General features: G+C 43.9%; 2 protein-coding genes and 1 non-coding gene across 14 annotated transcripts in view; 2 read left to right on the top strand and 1 right to left on the bottom strand.

The window, feature by feature from the left end:
• Positions 1 to 18,282, top strand: part of SLC12A6 (solute carrier family 12 member 6) — a 52,628-nt gene extending 34,346 nt beyond the window's left edge. For 8 of the 11 annotated variants that reach the window (XM_039350046.1, XM_039350049.1, XM_039350043.1 and 5 more), the window contains 19 exons: positions 769 to 899; positions 1,110 to 1,351; positions 1,792 to 2,006; positions 3,067 to 3,225; positions 4,366 to 4,464; positions 5,264 to 5,321; positions 6,018 to 6,192; positions 6,284 to 6,402; positions 6,478 to 6,576; positions 7,232 to 7,351; positions 7,564 to 7,668; positions 9,055 to 9,223; positions 12,083 to 12,278; positions 12,371 to 12,540; positions 12,623 to 12,754; positions 15,212 to 15,340; positions 15,419 to 15,603; positions 16,579 to 16,712; positions 16,791 to 18,282. In XM_039350046.1, the coding sequence (XP_039205980.1) occupies positions 769 to 899; positions 1,110 to 1,351; positions 1,792 to 2,006; positions 3,067 to 3,225; positions 4,366 to 4,464; positions 5,264 to 5,321; positions 6,018 to 6,192; positions 6,284 to 6,402; positions 6,478 to 6,576; positions 7,232 to 7,351; positions 7,564 to 7,668; positions 9,055 to 9,223; positions 12,083 to 12,278; positions 12,371 to 12,540; positions 12,623 to 12,754; positions 15,212 to 15,340; positions 15,419 to 15,603; positions 16,579 to 16,712; positions 16,791 to 16,882 (2,729 nt within the window). In that variant the 3' untranslated portion in view covers positions 16,883 to 18,282. Of the gene's footprint in view, positions 1 to 725; positions 900 to 1,109; positions 1,352 to 1,791; positions 2,007 to 3,066; positions 3,226 to 4,365; positions 4,465 to 5,263; positions 5,322 to 6,017; positions 6,193 to 6,283; positions 6,403 to 6,477; positions 6,577 to 7,231; positions 7,352 to 7,563; positions 7,669 to 9,054; positions 9,224 to 12,082; positions 12,279 to 12,370; positions 12,541 to 12,622; positions 12,755 to 15,211; positions 15,341 to 15,418; positions 15,604 to 16,578; positions 16,713 to 16,790 lie in introns of all 11 variants that reach the window. The other 3 variants (XM_039350050.1, XM_039350048.1, XM_039350054.1) reach the window with 2 other exon arrangements.
• On the top strand, positions 3,381 to 3,508 carry LOC120311064. The gene has a single exon (XR_005557511.1). It is a non-coding gene; the product is annotated as a U6atac minor spliceosomal RNA (small nuclear RNA).
• A 2,891-nt stretch (positions 18,283 to 21,173) lies between the features above and the next one.
• Positions 21,174 to 27,602, bottom strand: EMC4 (ER membrane protein complex subunit 4). Of its 2 annotated transcripts, none has more exons than XM_039350042.1 (6): positions 27,415 to 27,602; positions 23,458 to 23,549; positions 23,244 to 23,358; positions 22,967 to 23,120; positions 21,782 to 21,942; positions 21,174 to 21,464 (listed from the first exon to the last, which is right to left on the bottom strand). In XM_039350042.1, the coding sequence occupies exons 2-6, from the start codon at positions 23,541 to 23,543 to the stop codon at positions 21,429 to 21,431; spliced, it is 552 nt and encodes a 183-aa protein (XP_039205976.1). In that variant the 5' UTR covers positions 23,544 to 23,549; positions 27,415 to 27,602; the 3' UTR covers positions 21,174 to 21,428. The 2 variants fall into 2 exon arrangements, with proteins under 2 accessions (XP_039205976.1, XP_039205975.1); XM_039350041.1 differs by lacking the exon at positions 27,415 to 27,602 and adding an exon at positions 24,367 to 24,412.
• Position 27,603: the final 1 nt, after the last annotated feature.

Raw genomic sequence — 27,603 nt, 5'->3', positions numbered from 1 at the left:
AACTTTTTAAAAATCACCATCTCCCACATGTACAGTACCAGCCTTCAAATCCGATCATGTTCAGATGTCCTCCTGAGGTCTCCCCTCTCAGAAATCTGATTAGCTGATATGGAGAATGTCCCCCCCTTTCACCGGTGGCCCACAAAGCATGGAATTCTTTCTCTAACATGGTTATAGCAATAGCACTTAGACTTAAACACCACCCCATAGTGCTTTACAGCAGGGGTCCCCAACCCCCAGTCTGTGGACCGGTACCAGGCCGCGGCATGCCAGCAACCGGTCCGCACAAACAAGCAAAGCCCCATCCATGGAATGCAGGCAGCACACAAAACCACGTACCCTCCGGTTCACGGATAAACCTCTCTCAGTGGAGCCGGTCCTTGGTGCCCAAAAGGTTGGGGCCTCTGCTTTACAGCATTCTCTGAATGGTTTACTGTGTCGGCATATTGCCTGGCTCCTCATTTTAATCGACCTCGGAGGGATGGAAGGCTAAGTCAGCCTTGAGCAGGTCAGGATCGAACTGTTGACTGTGAGCAGAGTTAGCCTACAATACTGCGCCACCAGGGCTCCCCAGGGTTATTTGTCCTTTGGGGGCTGATTTTGTTCTGCTGTTGGTTTTACTGTACATGAGTTTGTTTTTGAAAGCCACAGGCAGGTCCTTTCTGAAAAGATGAGGGGGTTGGAATGAGTAAGAAAGCAGGGATAATAAGATTTCCCCTCTGCAGCTTCTGTCTGTTGGCCACGAGCTTCTTTGTCGCCTCTCTGCAGCTGGAGGGTCATACTTCATGATTTCACGAGCCCTGGGCCCTGAGTTTGGAGGAGCTGTAGGACTCTGCTTCTATCTCGGCACTACCTTTGCTGCTTCAATGTACATCTTGGGGGCTATTGAAATCTTCCTGGTAGGTATTCAGGAAGAACCCATAAGATATAAGACGGTGTTGTAGTTATGAGGTGTAAGTCCTGTCACTCGGCTACAGCTCCTCTGAGAAGCAGGAGACTGCGGATCGGAGTGTCTCTTACTACCACCGTGCCAACCCCGCATCTTTTTTTATTTTCACTCCTCTGACTAGGCCGAAGGTGACGTGTGACTCATTCTTGCCTCCTCTCAGATGTACATTGTCCCCAAGGCAGCCATCTTCCACAGCAATGATCCCCTGAAGGAGCCGGCAGCCATGCTGAACAACATGAGGGTTTATGGCTCGGCCTTCCTGCTGCTTATGGTGCTGGTGGTATTTGTGGGAGTGCGTTATGTGAACAAGTTTGCCTCTCTTTTCCTTGCCTGCGTCATCGTCTCCATTCTGGCTATTTATACCGGTGTCATCAAGTCCTCCTTCGCACCTCCTGATTTTCCGTAGGTTACTAGCATACTCTGAGAAAGCTAACCAAACTCCCTTTGAAATCCCTACCATCCTGCCCCTAAACGTGTTGGGAAATATAGAATGGCCAGCAGAAGAACTGTGCTCTCCTTAGTACTCTCTGAATTTGGCTTTTTCCTTGTTACCCGAACTAGGTAACATCTAGTCTAGCACTGATGATATTACCTAGTTTGGGTAATGAAATGTCTGCAAGAAAACAACCCAGCTCAGAGAGCACCAAGGACCTCTCATTTCAACCCCGAGCTACAAATATTCTTCTTTACTGAGAATTTCCTTCCCAACCCTAGAATTTCTAGTTTGCGTGTACAAACAGAACAACAACTCACCATTCCCACGGACAGTAGCATGTACTAATTTTCAAACTTGTCACCTTTTGAAATCCAATTTGCTCATCTGTATTTCTCTCCCCATTCAGTGTGTGCATGCTGGGGAATCGTTCCCTCTCCCAGCACCATATTCAGACGTGTGCCAAGACCAAGGAGTATGGCAACCTCACCATACCCACGTTCCTGTGGACACGCTTTTGCAACCATAGCAGGCTCCTCAATGCCTCTTGCGATGAGTATTTCCAGCACAACAATGTCACTGTTATCCAAGGAATTCCGGGACTAGCCAGTGGTGTTATTGCTGGTGAGAAAGGGTTTACATTTATTTTTATTTTATTTATTTTTAAAATTTATACGCCACCCCACTCCCGAAGGACTCTGGGTGGCTAACAATAAAAAACACATAAAACAAAACAAAACAACAATACAAAAACAATCATCCAGGGGTAAGGTTTTATAAACCCCAGGCCTGCCGGAAAAGCCAGGTCTTAAGTAGCTTATGGAAGACCAACAGGGTGGGAGCGGTCCTAATCTCCGGGGGGAGCTGATTCCAAAGCGTGGGCGCCATCACAGAGAAGGCCCTCCTCCGCGACCCCGCCAAATGGCACTGCTTGGCCAACAGGGCCTGAAGGAGGCCCAGCCTGTGGGATCTAACCAGACGTAGGGAACTATGAGGTAGTAGGCGGTCTCGCAAATAGCCTGGCCCTGAGCCATATAGGGCTTTAAAGGTAATGACCAACACCTTGAATTGGACCCGGAGACCAATAGGCAACCAGTGCAGCTCACGGAGGATAGGTGTAACGTGGGTGTATCAAGGAGCATCCACTATCACTCGCGTGGCTGCATTCTGGACCAACTGTAGTCTCCGAATACAAGGGTAGCCCCATGTAGAGCGCGTTGCAGTAGTCCAATTTGTAGTACATTTGTTCTTTGTCTAGCACAGTGGTTCTCAACCTTTCTAATGCCGCGACCCCATAATACAGTTCCCCATGTTGTGGTGACCCCCAACCACTTATACATCACTGGGTGCCAGGGGCGTGGCCAAAGAAAAGGGAAAAAAAATGGCAGACAGCCTTGTTCGGCGACCCCCACGAAATGGTCGTTCGACCCCAAATGGGGTCCCGACCCACAGGTTGAGAACCACTGGTCTAGCAAAAGTGCTCTTTGTTTTTTCTCTGTTACTCTTCAAGTCATTCCTTATTGGAGCAGTGACTGTGAAGTTTCTTTGGGACACTTCTCAGCCTAACTGTTAAGAAGATTGTGGGATGGGGGACACTATTATACTGTCCAGAGCTCTTGAAATAAACGATGGGGTGATGTTGGTGGTAGTGGTGATGGTGGTGATGACGGTGTCATAATTTCAGAGAATCTTTGGAGCAGCTACCTGACGAAAGGTGAAATACTTGAGAAGCCATCTTTGCACTCGGTTGATGGGGGAGGCGCTCTGAATCAGCAGTATGTCCTGTCTGATATCACCACTTCTTTTACCCTTCTCGTGGGCATATTTTTCCCTTCTGTCACTGGTAAGTGCCTGTGTTGCTCTTGAGCTCTCCGTTCAGTGTGGCTTCAAAACCAAGCCATATTAGAAGGGTAGATTAGTTAGCTGTGAGGCCTGTATTTGGACTCCTGAAGATTTCAACTGCAGTTTCTCAACTTTGATAAAAGGAGCTTGATCCTGGTGTTGTATGAAAGGAGAGAAGGTTAGCATTCCCCTTGATAAGGATGGAAGAGGCCCTTGCGGTCTGTGCAACACGCATATGGTTAAGGCGCTGCCACTTACGTCGTGGCATCTAACCACTTTTTTTGATTGTGATACTAAAGAGATTACATTGATGTTAAATTTAATTACAGCGGCAAGGTTGTTAGTAGGGCAATGTTGGAAGAAGGAATCTTTGTCTACTTTACAAGAGTGGTTTTTTAACGTTTCTTATTTGGCGGAAATGGCAAAGATCTCGGCTTTCTTGAAAGACCAATCGCAAGAGAAGTATTTTTTGGTATGGAAAAAATGGATAGATTTTATACAATATAAGTTGGATATAAAAAAATATTATTTAGCTTTTCAATAACTTATATCTAAAACTTAAGATATTTTATAGACTTTATAGATTTTCTAGACTTATTTTTTCTTTTTTTTCTTCTTTTTTCTTTTTTTTCTTTTCTTTTTCTTTTTTCTTATTTTTTGTATTTTGCTTGTATTTTTGTCTTTTTATACATATATTATTGTTAACTATTTTACAATTTGTTTAATTAATGTATTTAGATTTGTTTATGGTTTATATTTGTTTTAAGACTTTTCGGAATTTTTTTAACTAAGCCTGTATTCAGCTCTGGGAAGGTTGGGGGAGGGTAGGGGAGGGATGGGGGGGGGTTCGGGGATTGTTTTGTAAAACCTAAAAATTTCCAATTAAAAAAAAAAAGGAGCTTGATCCTGGCCAGATTAAGACCAGTAAGAAGGGCGAGATTCAGATTTATTGTTGCCTTTTCCCAAGTTGGGCCAACTCTGCTTACTCAGTTAGCATTTAATTTTATCGAAGCAATGGTTCCTCTGCCAAAAGCTTTACATAAAATACCAGTCGGCACTGTTTCTTATTATTCCTTTATTCAGTCACATAAATGTACATTCCAGAAATATATCAACTCTTTATTTAAATGGTTTTTCATAGGAATCATGGCTGGGTCAAATCGTTCAGGGGACTTAAAGGATGCCCAGAAATCTATTCCCATCGGTACCATCCTGGCTATTCTCACCACCTCCTTTGTGTGTATCCTTTGCAAGCAGCTGGAGGCACCTCCAGACAACCCGCCTCCTTACATTCCATTCTTTCTAAAATCAGTTTAATAGAAAATCAAGAATGAGAAGGATTACTTTGCATAGTTTTATAATCATTTCGACACAAGCCTGGACATGTTTCACCTATTTGTGAATCTGGAGCTTGTAGAGAACTAGCAAACAATTTCTGTTGCTCTTTTAGGCCAGTATCTGGGTAGAGCAGAGTTTCCCAACTTTACAACTTTAAATATATCTGGACTTCAGCTGGTAGAATTCCCGAGCCAGCATGCTGTCTGGGGAATTAGGTCAAGGCCAAACATCTTAAAGTTGCTAAGGCTGAGAAACACTGATGTAGAGAGAGCTGTCAGAACATCATCTTCCTCTTGGATAACGTTCCTCATTCTTGACCAAAGAGACTGTCTTGTTTATGTTCTGGAATTTGGACTGTGCTGCTTTAACAAATCCTAGATGTTTGGGGGCACATTGAACCCAGAATCCTCTCTAGTGAGGATGTCGGCTTTGTTGCCTTGAAATTATGTTTCCTCATCCACAGATACAAAGCTATTGGCAAGGAAATATATCAAAGCTGTTTACAATTTCAGCCCTGTAGTTCATCTTGCCCTGATACCAGGACCGTGCCTTTGTTTGGCAGATTCCTGGCTGGAATATGGTAGGATTAATAAGCAAGGGAAGAGAACTGATTTGATACAGTTAGCTTATGTGAAGACTAGCTATTCATTTTTACTACATTGTTCTTTGCACAAAATTACCTTTGACTCTTGCCACATTAGATCTTAGCAATGTAGTGCTGTTTGGGGCATGTGTGGAAGGCGTTGTACTCAGGGACAAGTAAGTAACAGTACCTTGGCTTTCTTTAATTTTATAATTTTCCAATAGTAGAAACTGCTTGTATATTTTTCTGGGTATGGGTTGTGTTGGCTATAAAGAGCCATGGTGGCGCAAAGAGCTACGGTAGCGCAGTGTTTAGAATGCAGTGTTGCACACTAACTCTGCATTTCCTCTGCCAGGAGTTCGATCCTGACTGGCTTAAGGTTGACTCAGCCTTCCATCCTTCCGAGGTCGGTCAAATGAGGACCCAGATTGTTGGGGACAATAGGCTGACCCTGTAAACCGCTTAGAGAGAGCTGTAAAGCACTGTGAAGCATTATACAGTATTTTACTAAGAATTAGTCCCTTTGAAGTTGCTTTAAATACTATTTGATAAATAGCAACGATGAAGAAGGATCCTCACCTTTCTATCCTCCTTATGAACTTTCCAGATACATTAGGATAATCTCTGTGTGAGAGAACTTACTAGACTAGATGGGCTTTTTGGACCTGATCCAATAGATCTCTTCTTGCATATAGGAGCGTGCACTGTGAATGATATGATTTCCACTGGAATCCGAAGATTTTTGCAATCAGTTTATATGGAGTTGTCAATATAGTAGAATATATAATTTCTTTTTCTAGCTTGCTTCAGGTGCACTTCTGAAGCCTTAAGGATTCAATTTAACAATGCTCCTTGTTGTGTCTATCCAACAGATTTGGCGACACGGTAAAGGGGAACCTGGTGGTGGGGACACTCTCCTGGCCGTCCCCTTGGGTCATAGTCATTGGTTCGTTCTTCTCCACATGTGGAGCTGGCCTGCAGAGCCTCACAGGTGCACCCCGACTACTGCAGGCTATAGCAAAGGACAACATTATACCCTTCCTGCGGGTGAGCGGACATATTCTGCTTTCAGATAGGGAATGTCATAAGGGTTAAATCATGCTCTCTCTGGCTTCTCTCACACATGCATTCATTTTAGGTTTTTGGCCATGGTAAAGCTAATGGGGAGCCCACCTGGGCTTTGCTTCTGACAGCGGGCATAGCAGAACTTGGGATCTTGATTGCCTCCTTGGACATGGTGGCCCCTATCCTCTCCATGTAAGTCCCATCTTTCTTGTGGGTTGGGGGTCCCAAGGAAACACACGTTGCTGACACCACCAGATGCTTTTCTAGGTTCTTCCTGATGTGTTACCTCTTTGTCAACCTAGCCTGCGCCTTACAAACCCTACTACGCACCCCCAATTGGAGACCACGCTTCCGGTACTACCATTGGTAAGAACGCTCTTCTACCTAATTGTTGAAAAAGGGGGGGGGACACAAATGGATACAGAAGATGAACAGGGTGGGGGAATTTAGACACCTTATTCTTACCGTGTTTCCCGGAAAATAAGATAAGGTCTTTATCTTAATTTTTGCTAGAAAAGATGCATTATTTTCCAGTTAGGGATTACATTTGGGCAAATACGGTACTAAATGCATCCGTCTGGTTCAGGGGTAGGCAACCTTGGCTCTTTTATGACTCGTGGACTTCCACTCCCAGAATTCCTGAGCCAGCCACGCTGAGGGGAAAGAGTTTTCAAGCTGAGTCATGCTGGCTCAGGAATTCTGGGAGTTGAAGTCCACGAGTCATAAAAGAGCCAAGGTTGCCTACCCCTGGTCTGGTTGATGATCTTAACTGGGGCTTATTTTTGGGGTGGGGCTTATATTACAAGTGTCCTGAAAAATCATGCTAGGGCTTATTTTCCGGTTGGGTCTTATTTTTGGGAAACATTGTATAGGCCCATAGTCTACAGATTATATGTGAAAGGGCAATGAGGGTCAATAAAATCTGAGTTGCTAATATTCTCTTTGGTTGAATTCTAGCTCCCAGGGTCTTTAGGAAACTATGTTGTGTATACCCTTCTCCTTCTAATTTCTCTCCCCATAGGATACTCTCCTTCATGGGCATGAGTATCTGTGTGGCGCTCATGTTCATCTCTTCCTGGTATTATGCAATTATTGCAATGGTGATAGCTGGCATGATCTACAAATATATTGAGTATCATGGGTGAGTGTCTCTGAACTATTTTGGATTTGTTCTGTGTGGCTTCTGCTCAGTGCAGTACTCCCTCCCAAACCCTGATCCTAATCCTGCCCTAACTGAATAATAAGCACCTGGATTCTGCAGGATCACCTGAATACATTTTTGCTCTGTCTGAAACAATTCAGGATAGCCTTTTTGTGACATGCTTGTTTGGCCAAACTCTGCTTTCCTTTCAGGGCTGAGAAAGAATGGGGAGATGGCATCCGTGGCTTGTCTCTGAGTGCAGCCCGTTTTGCTTTGCTGCGCCTTGAGGAAGGGCCACCCCACACCAAAAATTGGAGGTAGGGAACCCACTGATTGCTTTCGGACTCTTGTTACCTCAACATGGGACAGTGCTGCATAGAAAATGCACATTCAATTTCACAATAGAGATGGAAGGGACCTTGGAGGTCTTCTAGTCCAACTCCCTGCTCAAGCAGGAGACTCTATACCAGACATGTCAAACACAAGGCCCGGGGGCCGGATGCGGCCCGCGAAGTGGTTTCATGTGGCCTGCGAAGCCATCCTGGAAACAGTGAGGGAACAGCCCCCACTGCCTTGGCCCTGGCCCAGGCCGGCTGGGAGCCAATGTACAATTTTGTGGTGGCCATCTATGCTGAAACACATTCAGTCTCCCTCTGACTTTGCCCTGGTACCCATCATGAACAACCTGGCTAAGGAGAGAAAGCACAGCAGCAGCAGCCTTGAGGAGGAGGTAAGTGCAGGTGGGCTTGGTGCCACGGGTGCTCGAGGGCCAGGCTAGTCATTTGCCCTCTGCTGCCCAGGGCTCCGGGTAGCCCGCACCACCATCCAGCCCCCCCCCCCATGGCCTGAGAGGAACAGTGAGGCTCCTCCAGTGGACCATGCCTTGGCACTTGCCCTGGTTCCACCCCCTTCTGCCAGAGACCCTCAGATCTGTTCGGCCGAGGCCCCCACAGGCACCATTGATGCGAACAATGTAGAGCTGGCCACGCCCACCCAGTAGGCCACACCCACTCCCTCCACACCCACCCAGTAGGCCGCACCCACCCTGGCCACACCCACTCAGCTGCAATGCTGATGCAGCCCTCAATGAAATTGAGTTTGACACCCCTGTTCTATACCATTTCAAATGTGACTGACTGTCCAGTCTCTTCTTAAACACCTCCAGTGATGAAGCACCCACAACTTCTCAAGGCAAGCTGTTCCACTGGTTAATTGTTCTGTTAGGAAGTTTCTCCTTAATTCCAGGTTGCGTCTCTCCTTGATAAGTTTCCATCCATTGTTTCTTGTCCTGCCTTCAGGCGCTTTGGAAAATAAGGTGACCCTCTCTTCTTTGAGGCAGCCCCTCAAATACTGCTATCATGTCACCCCCTAGTCCTTCTTTTCTCTAGACTGGCCATACCCAAATCCTGCAATTGTTCTTCGTATGTTTTAGCCTCCAGGCTTTTAATCATCTTAATTGCTCTTCTCCGAGCTTTTTCCAAAGTCTCAACATCTTTTTTCTAAATGTGGTGACCAAAACTGGATGCTGTATTCCAGGTGTGGTCTTACTAAGGTTTTATAAAACGGAATACTTATACATGCGGATTTACATGGATTATTTGCTGCAATATAAATTCTTACATCTCTGTGCTTTTGGGCAAAGTCTAAATTCATCTGCTCCTTCATCTCTTACATACGTGTGTTGGGCTTCCATTTCTCCTTAGGCCACAACTGTTGGTGTTGCTAAAATTGGATGAGGATCTACATGTGAAGCATCCACATCTGCTCACCTTTGCTTCTCAGCTGAAAGCTGGCAAAGGACTCACTATTGTAGGCTCGGTCATGGTGGGCAACTTCCTGGAGAGTTACAGTGAAGCACTGGCTGCCGAACAGGTGAGATTTCATGGAAGTGCATTTCAACTGAATTAAGATTAAGATAGGAGGCTACAAAAAGGGCAGCTATCAGTATGAAGCAAAGCTTTTGGATAATTCAGTGGTTCTCAACCTTTTTAATGCCGCGACCCCAACCGGTTGTAAGTCGAGGACTACCCAACTGGTCATAAGTCGAGGACTACCCAACCGGTCATAAGTCAAAGACTTTCCCTGCCCGGGAGCGCTGCCCATGTGTGGTGCCGCCCCCTGCGCTGGCCGAAGCGTAGCTGCCAAGCGGCAGAGATGGCACAGGCCGACCACCGGCTGGGCCACCAGCTGGCCCAGCCCAAGGGAGGTAAGGCACCCGCCGGGCCCCACACACGCCAGCAATCCTCCCTGTGCCTGCCGGCCTCCCACCTCCCACCCCTGGCCCTCTTTTACTTACATTTTTAGTAGTTGCTCAGCAGGGAGGGGTGGAAGCTTCCAGACAGCTCGCCTTCGCTGCAGACAACTTGCAGCACCGTTTGCAGACTGGGGCTTTTGGTGGGCTCAGCAGGGCAGAGACAGCCTGGACAATTCCTATTGGCTTTTGAAAGCCAATAGAATTAGACTCTATTCAAGAGAGCCTATTCTATTGGCTTTCAAAAGCCAATAGAATAAAAGGGAGTAGCACAGCTAAGGAAAAGGGGGAAAAAAATGGCGGACTGCGTTGTTTGGCGACCCCCGTGAAATGGTCGTTCGACCCCAAATGGGGTCCCGACCCACAGGTTGAGAACCGCTGGATTAATTAGAGACAATAAAAATAGGGAAATAATTGATATTTAATCTTTCTGTTTGTTCAGCGATGTATGTGTCTTCTCCAGCTAGCATGTGTTTTCCAAAAGTTCAGGAATGAAAGAGCCTTTTTCAATGGGGCTACCTAAAATCTTTTAACTGGACATATAGCGATGATTGAATCCTTTGCATACGAAACAGCTGCTTTGAACTGAGTTATGAATCACTTCTTATAAGAACTTGCTGTGCAAAGTCCTAAAACCTGATTTTGGGGGAACAGGTTCCTGTACATCACCGACACAAACCAAATACTAATTTAAGGTAGACATACATTTTATATTAAAAGCTGTACATAAGCGAACTAGCTTCTGTTGCAGCTCTCTTATCTTAGTATGGTTTTCCCATAAGGAAATCTGGTTTCAAAGACGGTTGGGAAAAATGTTTTAGAGCGCTATGATAGGTAAGGCAGTCACCCGTTGTGTTTTTGTTAAGCCGGGTATAAACTGGAATGTTGTGTTTTGTCAACCTGGGTTTCATGTGTTGGATGCTGCCATCATAAGGTCAACAGGAATTTATCTGCTTCCACCATGAAGCTATTGCTTTGTCTTATGATTGTATCTGGCCCAAACCCAAATATGAAAATAAGAGATTGATTGTGTCAGGACAAGCAGTCTCTGAGATATATTGATTCAGTTTATATTATAGTATTAGTAGCATCTAATACCCTACAGCAGACATATCAGACACAAGGCCCGGGGGCTGGATGGAGCCCGCGAAGTGGTGTCATGTGGCCCGTGAAGCCATCCTGGAAACAGTGAGGGAATGGCCCCCTCTGCCTTGTCCCTGGGCCAGGCCGGCCAGGAGCCAATGTACAATTTTGTGGTGGCCATCTATGCTGAAACGCATTCAGACTTAGCTCCAAGGCTGTCTGGAAACAGCGAGGAACCAGCCCCTGCAGCGTCGCCCCTGCCCCCTGGGTGCATGCTGGGGAAGTGTCACCTTTTGTGAGGAATGAAGAAATGAACCATGCCTTGGCGCTTGCTCCGGTCCCACCCCCTTCTGCCAGAGACCCTCAGATCTGTTCCACTCCTGCCCAGGCCCCGATAGGCACCCTTAACAAGAACGATGTAGAGCTGGCCACACCCACCCAGTAGGCCACATCCACTCCATCCAGTAGGCCGCACCTACCCTGACCACACCCACCCGGCCCCCCAAGGGCAACCGCAGTGCTGATGCGTCCCTCAATGAAATTGAGTTTGACACCCCTGGTCTACAGGTAATCCTTGACTTGTAACCACAATTGAGCCCAAAATTTCTGTTTCTAAACGAGACAGTTGTCAAGTGAATTTTGCCCCTTTTTGCAAACTTTCTTGCCATAGTTGTTAAGTGAATCACTGCAGATGCTAAGTTAGTAGCACGGTTGTTAAGTGGATGTGGATTCCCCCATTGACTTTGCTTAACAGAAAGTCGCAAAAGGTGATCACATGACCTCACACACTGCAACCATGATAATATAAACCAGTTACCGAGCATCCAAATTTTGATCATGTGACCATGGGGATGCTGCAACGGTCGTAAGTGTGAAAAACGGTCATCAGTCACTTTTTTCAGTGCTGTTGTAACTCAGTGGTCACTAAACAAACTGTTGTAGGTCAAGGGTTGCCTGTACATTACAGATTTTTGCTCTTCTTCAGAATGAAATCATCAGATAATCCATTTCCAGAAATGAATATCTGTTTCCTTAAGGGCCCCGCTGCAAACTGTCTAATGCAGGGGCCCCCAGTCTTTTGGGCATCAGGGACCAGTTTTTATGGAGGGAGGTTTTTCCATGGGCCGGGGTTTCATGTTGCCTGCATCCCGTGGATGGGGCTTCGCTTGTTTGCACGGCCCAGTTTCTGGCAAGGCGCAGACCGGTGCCGGTCTATGGACCGGGGGTTGGGGACCCCTGTTCTAAGGAATGATCCTATCCACACACTATGTTCAAGTCTGAAAGACCATCTTTAGATGCAAATCGTCATAGCTCTACATTACACTGAAGTTTCCTCTGTTTGCAGTGCCGAGTAGCTTTTTGCAGCATGACCTTTAAGCGGCTTTATGTTATTTCAGACCATCAAACATCTGATGGAGGCAGAACGTGTGAAAGGCTTCTGCCAGATCGTGGTGGCTGCCAAGGTGCGAGAGGGCATCTCCCACCTCATTCAGTCTTGCGGACTGGGTGGTATGAAGCACAACACCGTGGTGATGGGCTGGCCGAGTGCCTGGCGTCAGAGTGAGGATGCCCGTGCTTGGAAGACTTTTATTGGTACGGTTTCCCTACGGGGCAAGATACTTGGGGCAAGAGGTCACGAGAGTCAACTGAACCTTATTGCATGCGTTCCTCTTCCTGTTGTCCAGGTACTGTCCGCGTAACTACAGCTGCCCGCCTGGCCTTGCTCGTGGCAAAGAATGTGGCTTTTTTCCCTAGCAACGCAGAGCCTTTTTCCGAGGGCAACATTGATGTCTGGTGGATTGTGCATGATGGAGGGATGTTGATGCTCCTCCCCTTCCTTCTCAAGCAGCACAAGGTAGTGATGGGCAGGCATTGCTGAGATACAGATTAGACATTACAGTGGTAGGTGGAGTTAACTGATTCTTCTTGCTTCAAAGGTGTGGCGTAAATGCAAAATCCGCATCTTTACAGTAGCCCAACTGGAGGACAATAGCATACAGATGAAGAAGGATCTGGCCACCTTCCTGTATCACCTACGTATTGAGGCAGAGGTGGAAGTGGTAGAAATGGTGAGTGACACAATACTGTGGGGATTAGAAACATATCTTAACCATAGCAATAGCATTTAGAGTTATATACTGCTTCACAGTGCTTTACAGCCCTCTCATATTATAAGGATTTCTTTACTTCAGGTTTGGAGGAAATATTATAAAAGTGACTTTAAAATACCATTATGGGCTATACCTGGGCATGCGATAGAGGGGATAAGGAGAGGAGTTAAAATGGATAGGGTCTCTTATACACAATTACTTAGATGGGACGGTCAAAATTGGCAGTTAAGATCTTTGGAAGATTTAGTACATGAAAATATTACCTATTCTTGGTTTCAATATAGACAAATAGTGGATAGATGGAAGATGGATCGTAATAAGGGCCTACTAAAAGAAGATGAAAATCTTTTTAAACGAGTATAGGATCGAAGGTGAACTCACATTAAGAGAATTTACGGGGTTCTAGTGGAACTGGATTCAGAATCAGAACTAATCAAAGACTGTATGATTAAATGGGCACAAAATTTTGGTGAACCAGTTCTACTGGACACCTGGGAAACTATCTGGGTGAGGAATGTTAAATTTACACAAGCCCAGAACTTAAGGGAGAATTTTTATAAAATGTTTTATAGATGGCACCTTGATCCACAAAAAATGTCTCTTATGTATCCTGACTTACAGCCTAAATGTTGGAGATGTGGTTGTCTGGATGCTAGTTATTATCATATTTGGTGGTCGTGTAAAAATATAAAAGCTTTTTGGATTAAGATATGGTGGAATATTCAAAGAATTTTTAGAAAGAGGGTAAAATTTACTCCACAACTGTTTTTGTTAGGAATTGTTACTGACTGTGATGTTAAAGAGGTTATATTGATGTTGAATTTGATTACAGCTGCAAGGCTGTTAGTAGGGCAATATTGGAAGAAGGAATCTTTGCCTACTTTGCAAGAGTGGTTTTTTAAAGTTTCTTACTTGGCGGAAATGGCAAAGATTTTGGCTTTCTTAAAGGAGCAATCACAAGAGAATTTTTTTGCCGTATGGGAAAAATGGATAAATTTCACACAATATAAATTGGATATAAAAAAATATCATTTAGCTTTTTTATAACTTGTATACAAATTTTGATATTTCATAGATTGTATTCTTTCTCTTTTTTTCTTCTTTTTTATTTCTTTTCTCTTTTCTTTTTTTTTTTAAGTATCTTTTCTTTTTAATGTTTATGCTTTTTTTGTTATATATATTTTATTGTTAACCAGCTTATAAGTTGTTTAATCTTTCTTAGGATTTTTATAATTGTAGTTAAGCCTATATTCAGCTTTGGGAAGCTCGGGGGGGATGGGCGGGGTGGTTGGGGAGGGGTTGAGGGTTGTTTTATTTTGTTGTTTTTTGTGTTTTTTGTAAAAACTTTTTAAAAAATTCTTAATTAAAAAAAAAAAGATCACGTGAAGTATTAATACCACTTTACAATGTCTCGGTAAGGCCACACTTGGAATATTGCATCCAATTTTGGTCACCAAGATATAAAAAAGATGTTGAGACTCTAGAAAGAGTACAGAGAAGAGCAACAAAGATGATTAGGGGACTGGAGGCTAAAACACATAAGGAACAGTTGCTGGAATTGGGTATGTCTAGTTTAATGAAGAGAAGGACGAGGGGGGACATAATAGAAGTGTTCCAATATCTCAGGGGCTGCCACAAAGAAGAGGGAGTCAAGCTATTCTCCAAGGCACCTGAAGGCAGGACAAGAAGCAGTGGATGGAAACTAATCAAGGAGAGAAGCAACCTAGAACTAAGGAGAAACTTCCTGACAGTTAGAACAACTAACCAGTGGAATGACCTGCTTCCAGAAGCGGTGAATGCTCCAACACTGGAAGTTTTTAAGAAGAGACTGGACAGCCATTTGTCCGAAATGGTATAGGGTTACCTGCCTGAGCAGGGGGTTGGACTAGATGACCTCCAAGATCCCTTCCAACTTTATTATTATTATTAAGTACTACTAGTGCCTAATGGACAGAGACACATTTAATTGGGAAAAGGGATTAGAGACACATCTAATGGATAGAGATATATCCAAAGAGGAAAAAGGGATTAGGGATATATCTAATGTACAGAGATATATTTAATGGGACAGAAGGGATTAGAGACATATCTAATGGAAGCCACACTCATACTCATTCCTGTTTTTTTAGCATTGCCCACTACCTGTCCCCAAGGTGCAAATTGACTTCTTTCACCACGGGAATGAGGATCAAAAACAGATGTTTAAAAAAATATGTTCTCTTTCAAGGAAATAGGCTGGCTAATCTTATTTTACACAGAATGCCTGCAGACATGCATATTCCTAGAGAAGTCCCTCTATGCAGATGTGCCATTGGTTGAAATCTGGCAAAAGTTTATGAGTGAAGGAAGCATGTTGGACATAGCCAGGGGTTGGGAGGGTTTCCAGTATCAGCTGTCCCTTCTTTTCTCTTGCAGCACGACAGCGACATCTCTGCCTACACATATGAGCGCACTTTGATGATGGAGCAACGTTCCCAGATGTTGCGCCAAATGCGTCTCTCTAAAACAGAACGAGAACGTGAGGTGAACCGGGCTGAAACAAAGGTGGGAGAAAATAGGTTGAAAAGAGCAACCGATTTCGGTTTCCTTTTCACTAAAGCATCAGTGATGCCATCCTTATAGGCCCAGCTTGTGAAAGACAGGAACTCAATGTTGCGGCTGACCAGCATTGGCTCAGATGATGATGAAGAGACAGAGACCTACCAGGAGAAGGTGCACATGACCTGGACCAAGGACAAATATATGGCTTCTCATGGACATAAACTCAAGACCCTGGAGGGTTTCCAAGATATGCTCAATATGCGTCCGTAAGATGTCAATTCCTGGTTTATTTCTAATATATACTTCTACTGTCATTAAACTCTCCCTAATTAGTTGTCCACCATTCTGCTTCCAAACTCTTCTTGGAACATGATGCACAACCTAGCCTAACCCTAACCCTGATCTTACCACTATTCTGTGTTTTATTCTAAATGATTTGTTTTGCTTTTTCCACCATAGATCCCATTATTTCCCACAAGTAATGCTCTCCATCTTCAGCATCTACCCAAGTTCTTCCTTTATTTATTTTGTATGGCCTTAGTGCATAACATCATTAGTGCATAAGATTCACAAAATCAGCATACAAGATGTGTATCAAAATATAAAACACCAGTACAGTAAATTATTTTAAAAACACACAATACGAAGGATGACTGGAATTATGAACAAAATTAAATTATGTACGAGCAGTTACTAGAGGGACCAAGCCTATGTCTGGATAGATCATTTAGCCACTGGACAGCAGAGCCCTCAAAATGATATAGTTCTTGCAGGAATCCAGGAAACCTTCTGAGGGGGCATTCCGTTGCAATATGATGTAAAGTTTGCAGGACATTCCCTGGGTCACAGTATTATCAACTAACCCTCATTTGTATTTCCAATATTGGCACCTGCCATGGTTGGTCTGTATTTGGTTGAACGTTGTCCAACCGTTTTTCTTGGAAGATCAAAACTGGAGGGGCATTGTATTGGATCAGACATCAAGTTAAACAGATCTGGGTTAGAAGTTGCCCATTAGAAATTGTCTTGCTAGTACTTTTAGTTTGCTTTTCTGCAGTGACCATGTCATTCCCTGTTCTTTTAGGAAGGATCTCTGCTTGTGTCTCTAATCTATGAATATCTTATTTTCTCACAAGCCAATCCTAGGCTGCAGATTAGGTATCCTGGTAAAGCTTGTTGTATGGATACATTTTGTATGGGCCCTGGTCTTGCTAATACTCTTTTCCCTAACCCCAACTTAGGGATCACTCTAACGTGCGACGTATGCACACGGCTGTCAAGCTCAATGAAGTTATTGTCAACAAATCCCATGAGGCCAAGCTTGTGCTGCTTAACATGCCTGGGCCACCACGAAACCCCGAAGGTGATGAAAATTGTATCCTTTTCTGCTGGGCACAGGAAGGAGTGGAGATGGCTCTGTTGTGTTGTTCCTTTGACTCTTTTCCACCCGCAGATATGGAATTCCTGGAGGTCCTCACTGAGGGGCTGGAGCGTGTGCTGCTTGTACGGGGCGGAGGCAGCGAGGTCATCACCATCTATTCCTAGAGGATGGGAGGTCTTCCTCCTGACGAACTGAGTTCAAATTGATACTTGCTTCCTACGTGTTCCCACGTGCCACTTGGATCTCCCAAGGAGACCAGCTACTACCGCCACATTTATTTGCTTTCATTTCTCGTGGCAATTCAGGGTCTTCAAATTGGGTGTTTTCCCCCCCAGTGTTTGGAGGATGGATAGTTGGCAGCTTCTTCAGCTTCCATCGAGTTAGAGCTACACGCTAGAACCTTCGCAAGCTTGTTGCGAGAGGGAAATTAGAGATAGGTAGGAAATTGCTCTGTCAGCCTCTCAAGAAATGTAGGAGCCGTGTCGCGAGTAGTTAACTGCAGGGCATTAAGAGAAGCAAAAAATGATCAGGAAAGGAGTGACAGGATCCATCAGCTGGAACAGCAGGTTTGGCCCAGCCGGAGAAGCTGTTACTTGTTATTATCATGTTAAAGAGGAGCAAGAAGGGAAAGGAGATACTGTTGAGTGACTTAGAAGAAGGGAAATCCATCCTTCGTTGTGCTATTTTCTCCTGGTCAACACCAAAGTCTCTTTGCTTTCCTTCCCACTGAAATCAAGGCCACAATAAGGACTTAGAAAGTTGGAAGTCACTTTTCAGTGTGCTTAACCCTGATCCCCTGTGATATTCTGAGAATCAGATACACTGTTTGCCAACAAGGGGAGAGAATGGCTGATCCCCAAATTAGGGTGGAAGCAGCATGTTGATGGGGAAACATCTTTTCCATCTGGCCTTCACACTTCTACTGAGTCAAGGAAACTAGCAGCTGCCTTTTCCTCTTTTTATAGATATTCTGTAGAACCAATTGCTAGGCAGCATGCAGCTGACATACGTTGTTCTTACACACTGATGGGGGACAGGATTTCTATCCCGAAGAACAGGGTTTTCTGATGTTCCAAATTAGCCTCTTTGCTTTTGAAGAGGTCCACCTCTTCCCCCAAGCTTGGATAAGAAGAAAATTAATGCCACATCTTCTGTGCCAAGCAAGCTTGCTCTCTTCGATGTCAGTGACGAGGATATACAGCTTACTTTTATAAGTGTTGGGATGGAGTTTTTCCTTACCTCTACAGAAGCAAACTTAGGGAAAGGTGCTTTGTCTATTTTGTCCTATCTAATTTCAACGATGGATGTCTCCTCCTCCTCGTACCTCTTGCTCAAGAATAGAATACAGGGACCACTCCCTCGGGGTAGCCTTAAAAGACACATCTCAAGCCTCTCATTTTATTTTTTAAAAGAGAATTTCACAGACATCTCTCTTATTTTGGCTGAGACTTTTTTTAATTTATTCAGGGTGCAACCTTGTTTACATCGCATCAGATTTGGGAGTGTGATTTTTTTTTTTTTGCTTCTTGAATTATGTAAAGAATAAAACATTTTATACACAGTTTTTATTTTATTAGTTGTGCATCATTGGCTCCACTTGCTCATGTATTCATTATGTAACATTCATCCACTTTACAGCCTTGGTTATCATTTATAAAAAGCAGTTAAAAGAAATCGTGGCATATGTTTACATTGTACACATTTTGAAAAGAAAACCTACATTCAATGGTCTAGTTCAGGGCATTTCAACCAGTGGTACGGGTACCACCTGTGGTACATTGGCACCTGGCAGGTGGTACGTGACCATCCTAGAAAAGTGGTAGTGGGGGAGGGGAACGAGCTGAACTGGTGGCAGCACCGCACAAACCTGAGCAAGAGATGGCTGGAGCTGCAGGGCTGAGCGGAAGTACCAGGATCAGTGCCACTTTCCAGCTGATCGGCACTTCTTTGGGGGTGTCGGGGCTCAATGGACGTGCCAGGATCAGCGCCAGGCTCCAGCTGGAGCTTGGCACTGATCCTGGTGCTTCTGCTGAGCCCTGAAGAAGCGCCAATCAACTGGAAAGCAACACTGATCCTGACACTTCTGCTGAGCCCAGAAGAAGCGCCAATCAGCTGGAATGTTGCAGCATCTCCAGGGTCTTGTGATTTACATTCAGATGCTTGGCAACTGATTCATATTTATGACGCTCACAGTGTCCTAGGGTCATGTGAAATGACCAAAATCTTCTGCAACCGCCCAGCAGACGGGGGGAATAAAAACCAAACACCCCTCACCCCACCCCCGCTACCAATCCTCAACAGAAATGCTCACAACAATGAAAACCTCAGACAGGAGGAAGAGCGCCACCGGGTGGGCAGGCATCTTGCTCGGCTGTGGCTTGGGGGACACTTTTTTCAGTGCCATTGTAACTTCGAACAGTCACTAAGCGAAATGTTGTAAGTCGAGGACTACCTGTACTTTTATCACTTTTCTCCTTTTGGGGGGGGAGGGGTCATCAAGTTTTTGACACCTTGCTAGGCGACTGGTGGTACTCGGATGTTGCCATATCCTAAAAGTGGTACAATGGGTGAAAAGGTTGAAAAGCCCTGGTCTAATTCATACAAACAAAGATTCTGAGATTAATGTGAACAGGCTATTGTAGAACAAGTTTATCATTTTCCCCCCAGTAAACTTGTATCAGTGGCTTAAGAATTAGGTAATGTACGTGAATATTTGAGTAGCTACCGTATATGCTGGCGTATAAGACGACTTCCGCAAGCGTTAAAATCGGCACCAAAGACGGGGGTTGTCTTATACGCCGAGTCATCTTATACGCCGGAAATACTGGTAGTTTCTGGCGTATGACGACGATGTTCTAGGAATGCCACTTGGCGCCAAAGACGGGGGTTGTCTTATACGCTGGGTCACCTTGTACGACAGCATATACGGTATTTGTTCCCCATTGTAAAGGTAAAAGAGTCTCTGTGGATTTTACTCCGCTAGTAGTTGCTCACTATATAGGGGTGGTGCTCATCTCCATTTTCAAGGCCATTGAGTCAGAAAATGTCCAAAGACATTTTCACAGTCGTGTGGCCACCGAAGGGGTACCTCTTTATTTACTTAAACTTTCATGCTTTCAAACTGCTAGGTTGGCAGAATTGGGACGGGAGCTCCTGTGACGCTTGGGTCTCAAATCTGGGCTGCCGGCTTTCCAGCCAACAAGCCCAGCATCTTAACTGTTGAGCCACCGTGCTGCCCCACTGTTCTCCATGAAGCTTTCAAAAATTTTCATTGATGGTTCATCATAATTGATAAACAATTGAACCCTATAAAATGTTCCAGCTCCATATTTCCCACAAGAGATCATCAAGCAGATGCCTATACGCTTTTTAGTCGGCTTTAGGAGAATAAAATCAAAATTTTACCAAAGAGTTAGAATTACCTATGAATTAATTTTACATTCAAGTCAGACCATGCATGCATTTAGCCTAGAACTCTTAGCTTTGATATCGGAGTGCTACAGATGCCTTTCTGGGCACACCTGTTTCTGCATAATTTTCAAATAAGTGAAGTGCTCAGTATACAGGTGAAACTCGAAAATTTAGAATATCGTGCAGAAGTTCATTTATTTCAGTAATGCAACTTAAAAGGTGAAACTAATATATGAGATAGACTCATTACATGCAAAGCAAGATAGTGCAAGCTGTGATTTGTCATAATTGTGATGATTATGGCTTACAGCTCATGAAAACGCCAAATTCACAATCTCAGAAAATTAGAATATTACATGCAATCAATAAAACAAGGATTGTACACAGAACAATATCGGACCTCTGAAAAGTATAAGCATGCGTATGTACTCAGTACTTGGTCTGGGCCCGTTTTGCAGCAATTACTTCCTCAATGTGGCGTGGCATGGAAGCTATCAGCCTGTGGCACTGCTGAGGTGTTATGGAAGATCAGGATGCTTCAATAGCGGCCTTCAGCTCTTCTGCATTGTTCGGTCTCATGTCTCATCTTTCTCTTGGCAATGCCCCATAGATTCTCTATGGGGTTCAGGTCAGGCGAGTTTGCTAGCCAATCAAGCACAGGAACCCTTTGCAGGTGTTATGGCTTAATTAGCTGATTAGAGTGGGACACTTTGAGCCTAGAATATTGAACCTTTACACAATATTCTAATTTTCTGAGATTGTGGATTTGGGGTTTTCATGAGCTGTAAGCCATAATCATCTCAATTATGACACATCACGGCTTGAACTATCTTGCTTTGCATGTAATGAGACTATCTCATATATTAGGTTCACCTTTTAAGTTGCATTACTGAAATAAATGAACTTTTGCACGATATTCTAATTTTTCGAGTTTCACTTGTATAACCTGGGTCATCTTGCAACATTGGACACTTCTAGTATTATATACATATTATAGGAAAATGGATTTTCTGATGGTAGAACTTCAGTGAAGCACTAAACACATTTAAAAGTTAACATTTTTATTTTGCTTTTAACAGGAGGGAAATTTACTAAGGCAAGTCTTTTGCTTCAACTCTTCCCAAAGCACATTAGTCCTTCTTGTTCTGGGTAACATTCTGTAAATGCTTCCTACTGTTCCACAATGCAGCAACATGCACTTAAAATCCAGCATGTTTTGGAGTCAACAGAAGGAAGAATATTTCACAATAGCAAGGCAAACACCTAGAGCAGCAGTTGATTTCTGGAAATGGGGTCAGGTCATAAGATTAGACCCCCGCCTGTATACTCCATACGCTAGGCAGAAGATAGAAAATATTGTGAGTCACAAACCACATCTCAGCAATTTGAAAATTAGGCTACCCTTAAATAGGATCAACAGAGACTAAGAATTTAAACAGAGACTAAGCAAGTGAATGTTAACGTGGATTAGATCTGGGTTCTTGTAAATCATCTAGTACTGCTCTTTTGTGACGTTAAGAACGCTAAGAGAGACCTGAGAGCTTTGCTCCAAGAAATCTGTCCTGTACACCCCCTTCCCCTTTCCTCAGCAATATACACAGGCTAGTGAGGAGATGATCCAAGGGAGGAGAGTTCATACTGTTCACACTTACCTCAGGGGGTTCAATAAAAGCCAGCCAGTCAGAAGCATGAGTTGGCAGCAGCCCCATTGACTGGCACTTGTAAACAGCCAAGGCCAATCCTAACAGGTTGCCAATTAAATACACCAGTCCCTGTAGAAACTTCTGACTTGAGCTTTCAAGTAGCTTGAAGGCTGTGGGGATAATACAAAAGAAGTGAAGGTACCACTGTGGGCTATGAAACACTACACAGCACACTAGCTGATAGCGCTGGGTAGAAAAGCCTGCTTGGGGATATGGTTGTCAACTGAATAATCTTTCCAGAACGGGAGTTGGGAATTTTGTGATTAAAATGCTAATACAAATCATCCATAATTTATCAAGGAGTAGGAAATATAAAGTCAATCTTACTAAGTGAATTTTTACCATTGGAGATTAAGCTGCTTTGCAAACACTTTGTCCTAATGACAACTCTGAAGCCAAGCACAAATCTAGATATGGATCTTAATCCGAGAGATTGTTCTGCACCTAGCAATCCTCTTTTCCTTATAAGCCTCTAGAACAGATGTCCCAAATCCATCTAGCAAATAATCCACCTTATTGTTCCTGGACGGCCTTGGTTTAGCATAACCAACAGTGTAGGGTTTACTTATTTGTACAATGTGTAAATTGCCCACTCCAGTTCCAGTATTCCCATTTTAAAAAAAGAGAAAGCTGCCCACTCCAGTTCCAGTATTCCCATTTTAAAAAAAGAGAAGCACTTGTGTGTGTCCTATTTTTGAAATTGTTCAAACTGTACTTTGGAACACAACTAAGAGGGAGGCGTCAAACTATTCTCCAAAGCCCCTGAAGGCAGGACAAGAAGCAATGGGTGGAAACTAACCAAAGAGAGAAGCAACCTAGAACTAAGGAGAAACTTCCTGACAGTTAGAACAATTAACCAGTGGAACAACCTGCCTCCAGAAGCGGTGAATGCTCCAACACTGGAAGTTTTTAAGAAGAAACTGGACAGCCATTTGTCTGAAATGGTGTAGGGTTTCCTGCCTGAGCAGGGGGTTGGACTAGAATCTAGATGACCTCCAAGGTCCCTTCCAACTTTATCATTATTATTAAGACTATTAGTTTTTTTCTTCGAATTGGAATAACAGCCCCCAAAATAGAAAATGGAGAAAAAGTGGGATAAAAGAAGGCTTTGGATGGTGATACAAAGAGACTTACTGGCAGAGATGGACATTAGTGCTTGGATGGGCCTCCAGGCCATCATACAGACCATCATGGTGGGGAAGATAGAGATTGTATTCCCCGCCATATACATGATAAACAGGTTCATAGGGATTTGCTTCAAGGGACCGAGAGCAATATCCCAGCAGCGCTAAAACATTTAAGGAAGAAAAACAGAATTCAATAAGCAAAGTCTATATAGTCTGGTTCTACATTTTGGACAGCTATAGCATTTCTACTACCCAACTCATCCCTTTTCTCTCCAGGACATTACCTTTTCAACCAGGATGCGATCTGTCTCCTGAACGCTTGTGTCAGGCACTTGTTTATCTGAATAGCCTATAGGGTAGAGGGTGTCTCCTTGGTTGCTGCCACGGTCACTTCGGCCTCTGGCAAAGAAAAGAAATCCCTCATCCAAATGCACATGCCCAACATTTGTGGATTGCTTGTGTGAGGAGACACACGCAGGGCTTTTCCTAGGCACTTACCTACCACCGCTGCCTGGACCGCTCAATTCAATGGCCCACTTGAAACGTCGTCCACGATTGGTCACCAATCCCCCTCCGGTGCTCATTGTTGCCTGTAAAAGAGATAATGCACACTCTAAATAAGATCCTCAATTAAATATTAAAGAAATGAGCAGCCTGACCCGTTGGGCCACACATCCCACAATCCTGAAGAAACTGAAAGCTTCCTCTTGCATCATTGCCTCCATTCCTTTCAACAGGTATTGTAATGTCTCTAGCCAGGTTAACATTGCAATGGAAGCTGGGAACCAAATCTAGGAAGCTCTTGGTTTCATGATTACCAGAGATCATCTAAGCAGCTGACAGTTCACACAAACTCTTAAGTATAGCAGTATCACCAACATTTTCTCTTAAGCCATAAGTGACTACCCTCCCCGCACAATATTCTATTGATTCGTTATTTATATCTCACCTTTATTTTTTATATATATAAACTCAAGGTGATGAAAATATCTAATACCCCATCTCCTTCCTATTTTCTCCATAACAACCCTTTGGGGCTCAGAGAGAGAATGAATGGCCAAAGATTACCCAGCTCTAACTCTCTCCATACTTCGTTTGGAACTTTAATTCCACACACACACCTTGCAACGTGGCAACTCTTTTGACACTTCCTATAACCATTCTAACATCTTCCTATTACTCTTAGGATATCCTTGGTCTTCCTCACCTACTTTAGAATAGAATAGAATAGCAATTTTGTCACTTTGAATGTACACTAATCAACATACGTTAAAATGAAATTTCGTTGCATACAACTCTCAAAGGTTCACCACCTCCACTATACACTACATAAATATAAAATAAATAAATACAGAATTATGTATAAATAAATAAATACAGAATCAAGATCACGTGAAGTGTTAATACCACTTTACAATGCCTTGGTAAGGCCATACTTGGAATACTGCATCCAGTTTTGGTCACCGTGCTGTAAAAAAGATGTTGAGACTCAAGAAAGAGTACAGAGAAGAACAACAAAGATGATTAGGGGATTGGAGACTAAAGCATATAAGGAACGGCTGATGGAATTGGGTATGTCTAGTTTAACGAAGAGAAGGACGAGGGGGGACATGATAGCAGTGTTCCAGTATCTCAGGGGCTGCCACAAAGAAGAGGGAGTCAAGCTATTTTCCAAGGCACCTGAGGGCAGGACACGAAGCAACGGATGGAAACTAATCAAGGAGAGAAGCAACCTAGAACTAACGAGAAACTTCCTGACAGTTAGAACAATTAACCAATGTAACAACCTGTCCCCAGAAGCGGTGAATGCTCCAAACTGGAAATTTTTAAGAAGAGACTGGACAGCCATTTGTCCGAAATGGTATAAGGTTTCCTGCCTGATCAGGGGGTTGGACTAGATGACCTCCAAGGTCCCTTCCAACTTTACTATTACTGTTACTGTTACTATAATAATAATAATAATAATAATAATAATAATAATAATAATAATAATAATAATAATAATAATATACTCACATATATTATATGACACAGAGAAACAACAGTCTATTTCGGGTTATGTATACACAAGCATGGCAAGAAAAATTAATTTTGCAAGTTTACAGACAGGTAGCATAGGGAACAAAGCTATTACAGAATCAGGTCGTGTGCTATAAATACTTCAAAACCTCCTCCCAGAGGGGAGCAACAGAAACAGACCCTAAAGCGCATGTGTGGGGTCTCTAACAATGCTTTGAGCTCTAAGCACATATAAGCACTTATAAGCAGTATCCTGAACACCAGGAAGCGAGCATCCTATGATCTTCTCGGCTGTCTTTACCATTCTCTGTGTGGACTTTCTTATTCATTATCCCTCTGATTTGTTTCCCTGCTCCTCTTCCTTAGCCCATTTGAGCTATAGTATAGTATTTATCATGGAGATACATTCAAGTGCATAGTTGATGGTGTAGTTGCTATATCATCAAACATGCACTTGAATCTATCTCCATGGTACATAATCAGCACAATATACTGAGGGCTGCAGGTCTATATTTAAAAAAAAAATTGCCCTGTGTCTATTTCTTAGGAAAAGCATTTGCTTATCATTTATCAGAAGCATTTAGAGTTTTTGAAGTACAATGCTGAATTATGCTAAAAATGTACTTCTTGCAGTCTTGGACATAGGATATTTATCTTTAAATCTGAAGCAGAGTGATTTTTGTCTGCTAAAGCATGTACCTATTAGAGATTAATATATGCAAAAATGTTAAATTTCCAAACATAAGTAAAGCATAAAATGGCATTTATGTAACCATGTCTACATTGAAACTCATAAAATGAAGTGTTTTCAAGTTTATCTGGGAGAGTTATAAACGGGCATTGTTCATTGCAAATGGTGAAACAGCTTCTGCACAGAAATGGGAGATTCTGAATATTGGTGTCTCTAATTTCCTCTCTCATATAAGATGGTGCTTCCTCTGCTACCATGCAGTAGCCTGGAGAGAGGAAGATAAAAAAAGAACAGAATAACAGAGCTGGAAGGGGCCTTGGAGGTTTTCTAATCCAGGGCTTTTCAACCTTTTCACCCATTTTACCACTTTTAGGGTATGTCAACATCCGAGTACCACCAGTCGCCTAGCAAGGTGTCAAAAACTTGATGACCCCCCCCAAACAAAAAAAGAGAGAAAAGTGATAAAGTACAGGTATTCCTCGACTTACAACAGTTCGTTTAGACACTGTTCGAAGTTACAATGGCACTGACAAAAGTGCTTCCCAAGCCACAGCTGAGCAAGACACCTGCCTGCCCACCTGGCGGCGCTCTTCCTCCTGTTTGAGGTTTTCATTGTTGTATTTCTGTTGGGGATTGGCAGTGGGGGTTGGGTGAGGGGTGTTTGGTTTTTATTCCCCCCCCCCCAGTCTGCTGGGTGCTTGCAGCAGGTTTTGGTCACTTCACATGACCCTGGGACACTGTGACCGTCATAAATATGAATCAATTGCCAAGCATCTGAATGTAAATCACAAGACCCTGGAAATGCTGCAACATCCCAGCTGATCGACGCTTCTTCTGGACTCAGCAGAAGCGCCAAGATCAGTGCTGCTTTCCAGCTGACTGGTGCTTCTTCAGGGCTCAGCAGAAGCACCAGGATTAGTGCCGAGCTCCAGCTGGAGCCTGGCACTGATCTTGGCACTTCCACTGACAGCCCCGAAGAAGTGCCAATCAGCTGGAAAGCGGCACTGATCCTGGCACTTCTGCTGAGCCCTGCAGCTCCAGCCATGTCTCGCTCAGGCTTGTGTGGTGCTGCCACCGGTTCAGCTCATTCCCCTCCCCCGCTACCACTTTTTTAGGATGGTCGTGTACCACCTGCCAGGTGCCAATGTATCACAGGTGGTACCCGTACCACTGGTTGAAAAGCCCTGTTCTAATCCAACTCCCTGCTCAGGCAGGAAACCTGGCCTATACCATTTCAGACAAGTGGCTGTCCCGTCTCTTCTTAAAAACTTCCAATGTTGGAGCACCCACAACTTTTGGAAGCAAGCCATTCTGCTCCTTCCCAATGTGGGGAGAAGTTGACCCCCAGGAGAGCAGATTATTCTCCCACAACTGTAATAAAAACTATTTTTTTTTTTTTACAATCCTGTAGTCCCTGCAACTATAATGCCTGGCCATAAATCCCTTTTCTCCAACTTCTATGAGGTCTCGGGGACTGCAGCGGCCAGGATTCTTAACCATTATCAGTAGTTGTCCTTGCTGGGAAGCCTGGGAGTTGTAGTCCCTGAAGAGTAAGAAGGCTGTGTGAGAGAGATGACAGCTTCAGCCTTTTGAGAGGTTAAGTAAGTATCGCGAAGCTCAGGAGGGAAATTTTTCCCTCGGTTCTAAGTCACAACAAAACCCCAATCCTAACAAGGCCGGGAAGCCTGGGAATTGTAGTCCACCCGTAAAGCCCCAGGGGAAAAAAGCGCCTCGTTTACACTCACGGTACGAAAACCTGCAGCAGCTAGCTCCGGCTTTCTCGTCACGGCTCTGCGCCACACGGTCCACGTCTGATGACGTCACGAACACGCTACGTCCCTCGCTTTCTTCCAATGGAGAAGAATAGTCAAGGCCGTTTCTGAATTCTTAGTCTCCTCTGCTTCAATTTCTCTCGCTGAAGAGTTTCGTCAGAG

This window comes from Crotalus tigris, unplaced genomic scaffold (genome assembly GCF_016545835.1).
Source record: "Crotalus tigris isolate CLP2741 ecotype Arizona unplaced genomic scaffold, ASM1654583v1 scf7180000018306.2785112, whole genome shotgun sequence".
Lineage (NCBI taxonomy): Eukaryota > Metazoa > Chordata > Lepidosauria > Squamata > Viperidae > Crotalus > Crotalus tigris.
Note: the sequence above shows the minus strand (reverse complement) of the source record. Positions and strands in the feature narration are given on the sequence as shown.

What these genes read in the sequence shown, in the direction of transcription:
- EMC4 (XM_039350041.1), bottom strand. Translation starts at nt 24,393, where the DNA reads ATGGCCTTACCAAGGCATTGTAAAGTG. An exon ending in ATCGCATCCTGGTTGAAAAG is followed by an intron (nt 23,121 to 23,243) that starts GTAATGTCCTGG and finishes TAAATGTTTTAG; the next exon opens with CGCTGCTGGGATATTGCTCT. An exon ending in CTTTTATTGAACCCCCTGAG is followed by an intron (nt 21,465 to 21,781) that starts GTAAGTGTGAAC and finishes TCTTCTGCCTAG; the next exon opens with CGTATGGAGTATACAGGCGG.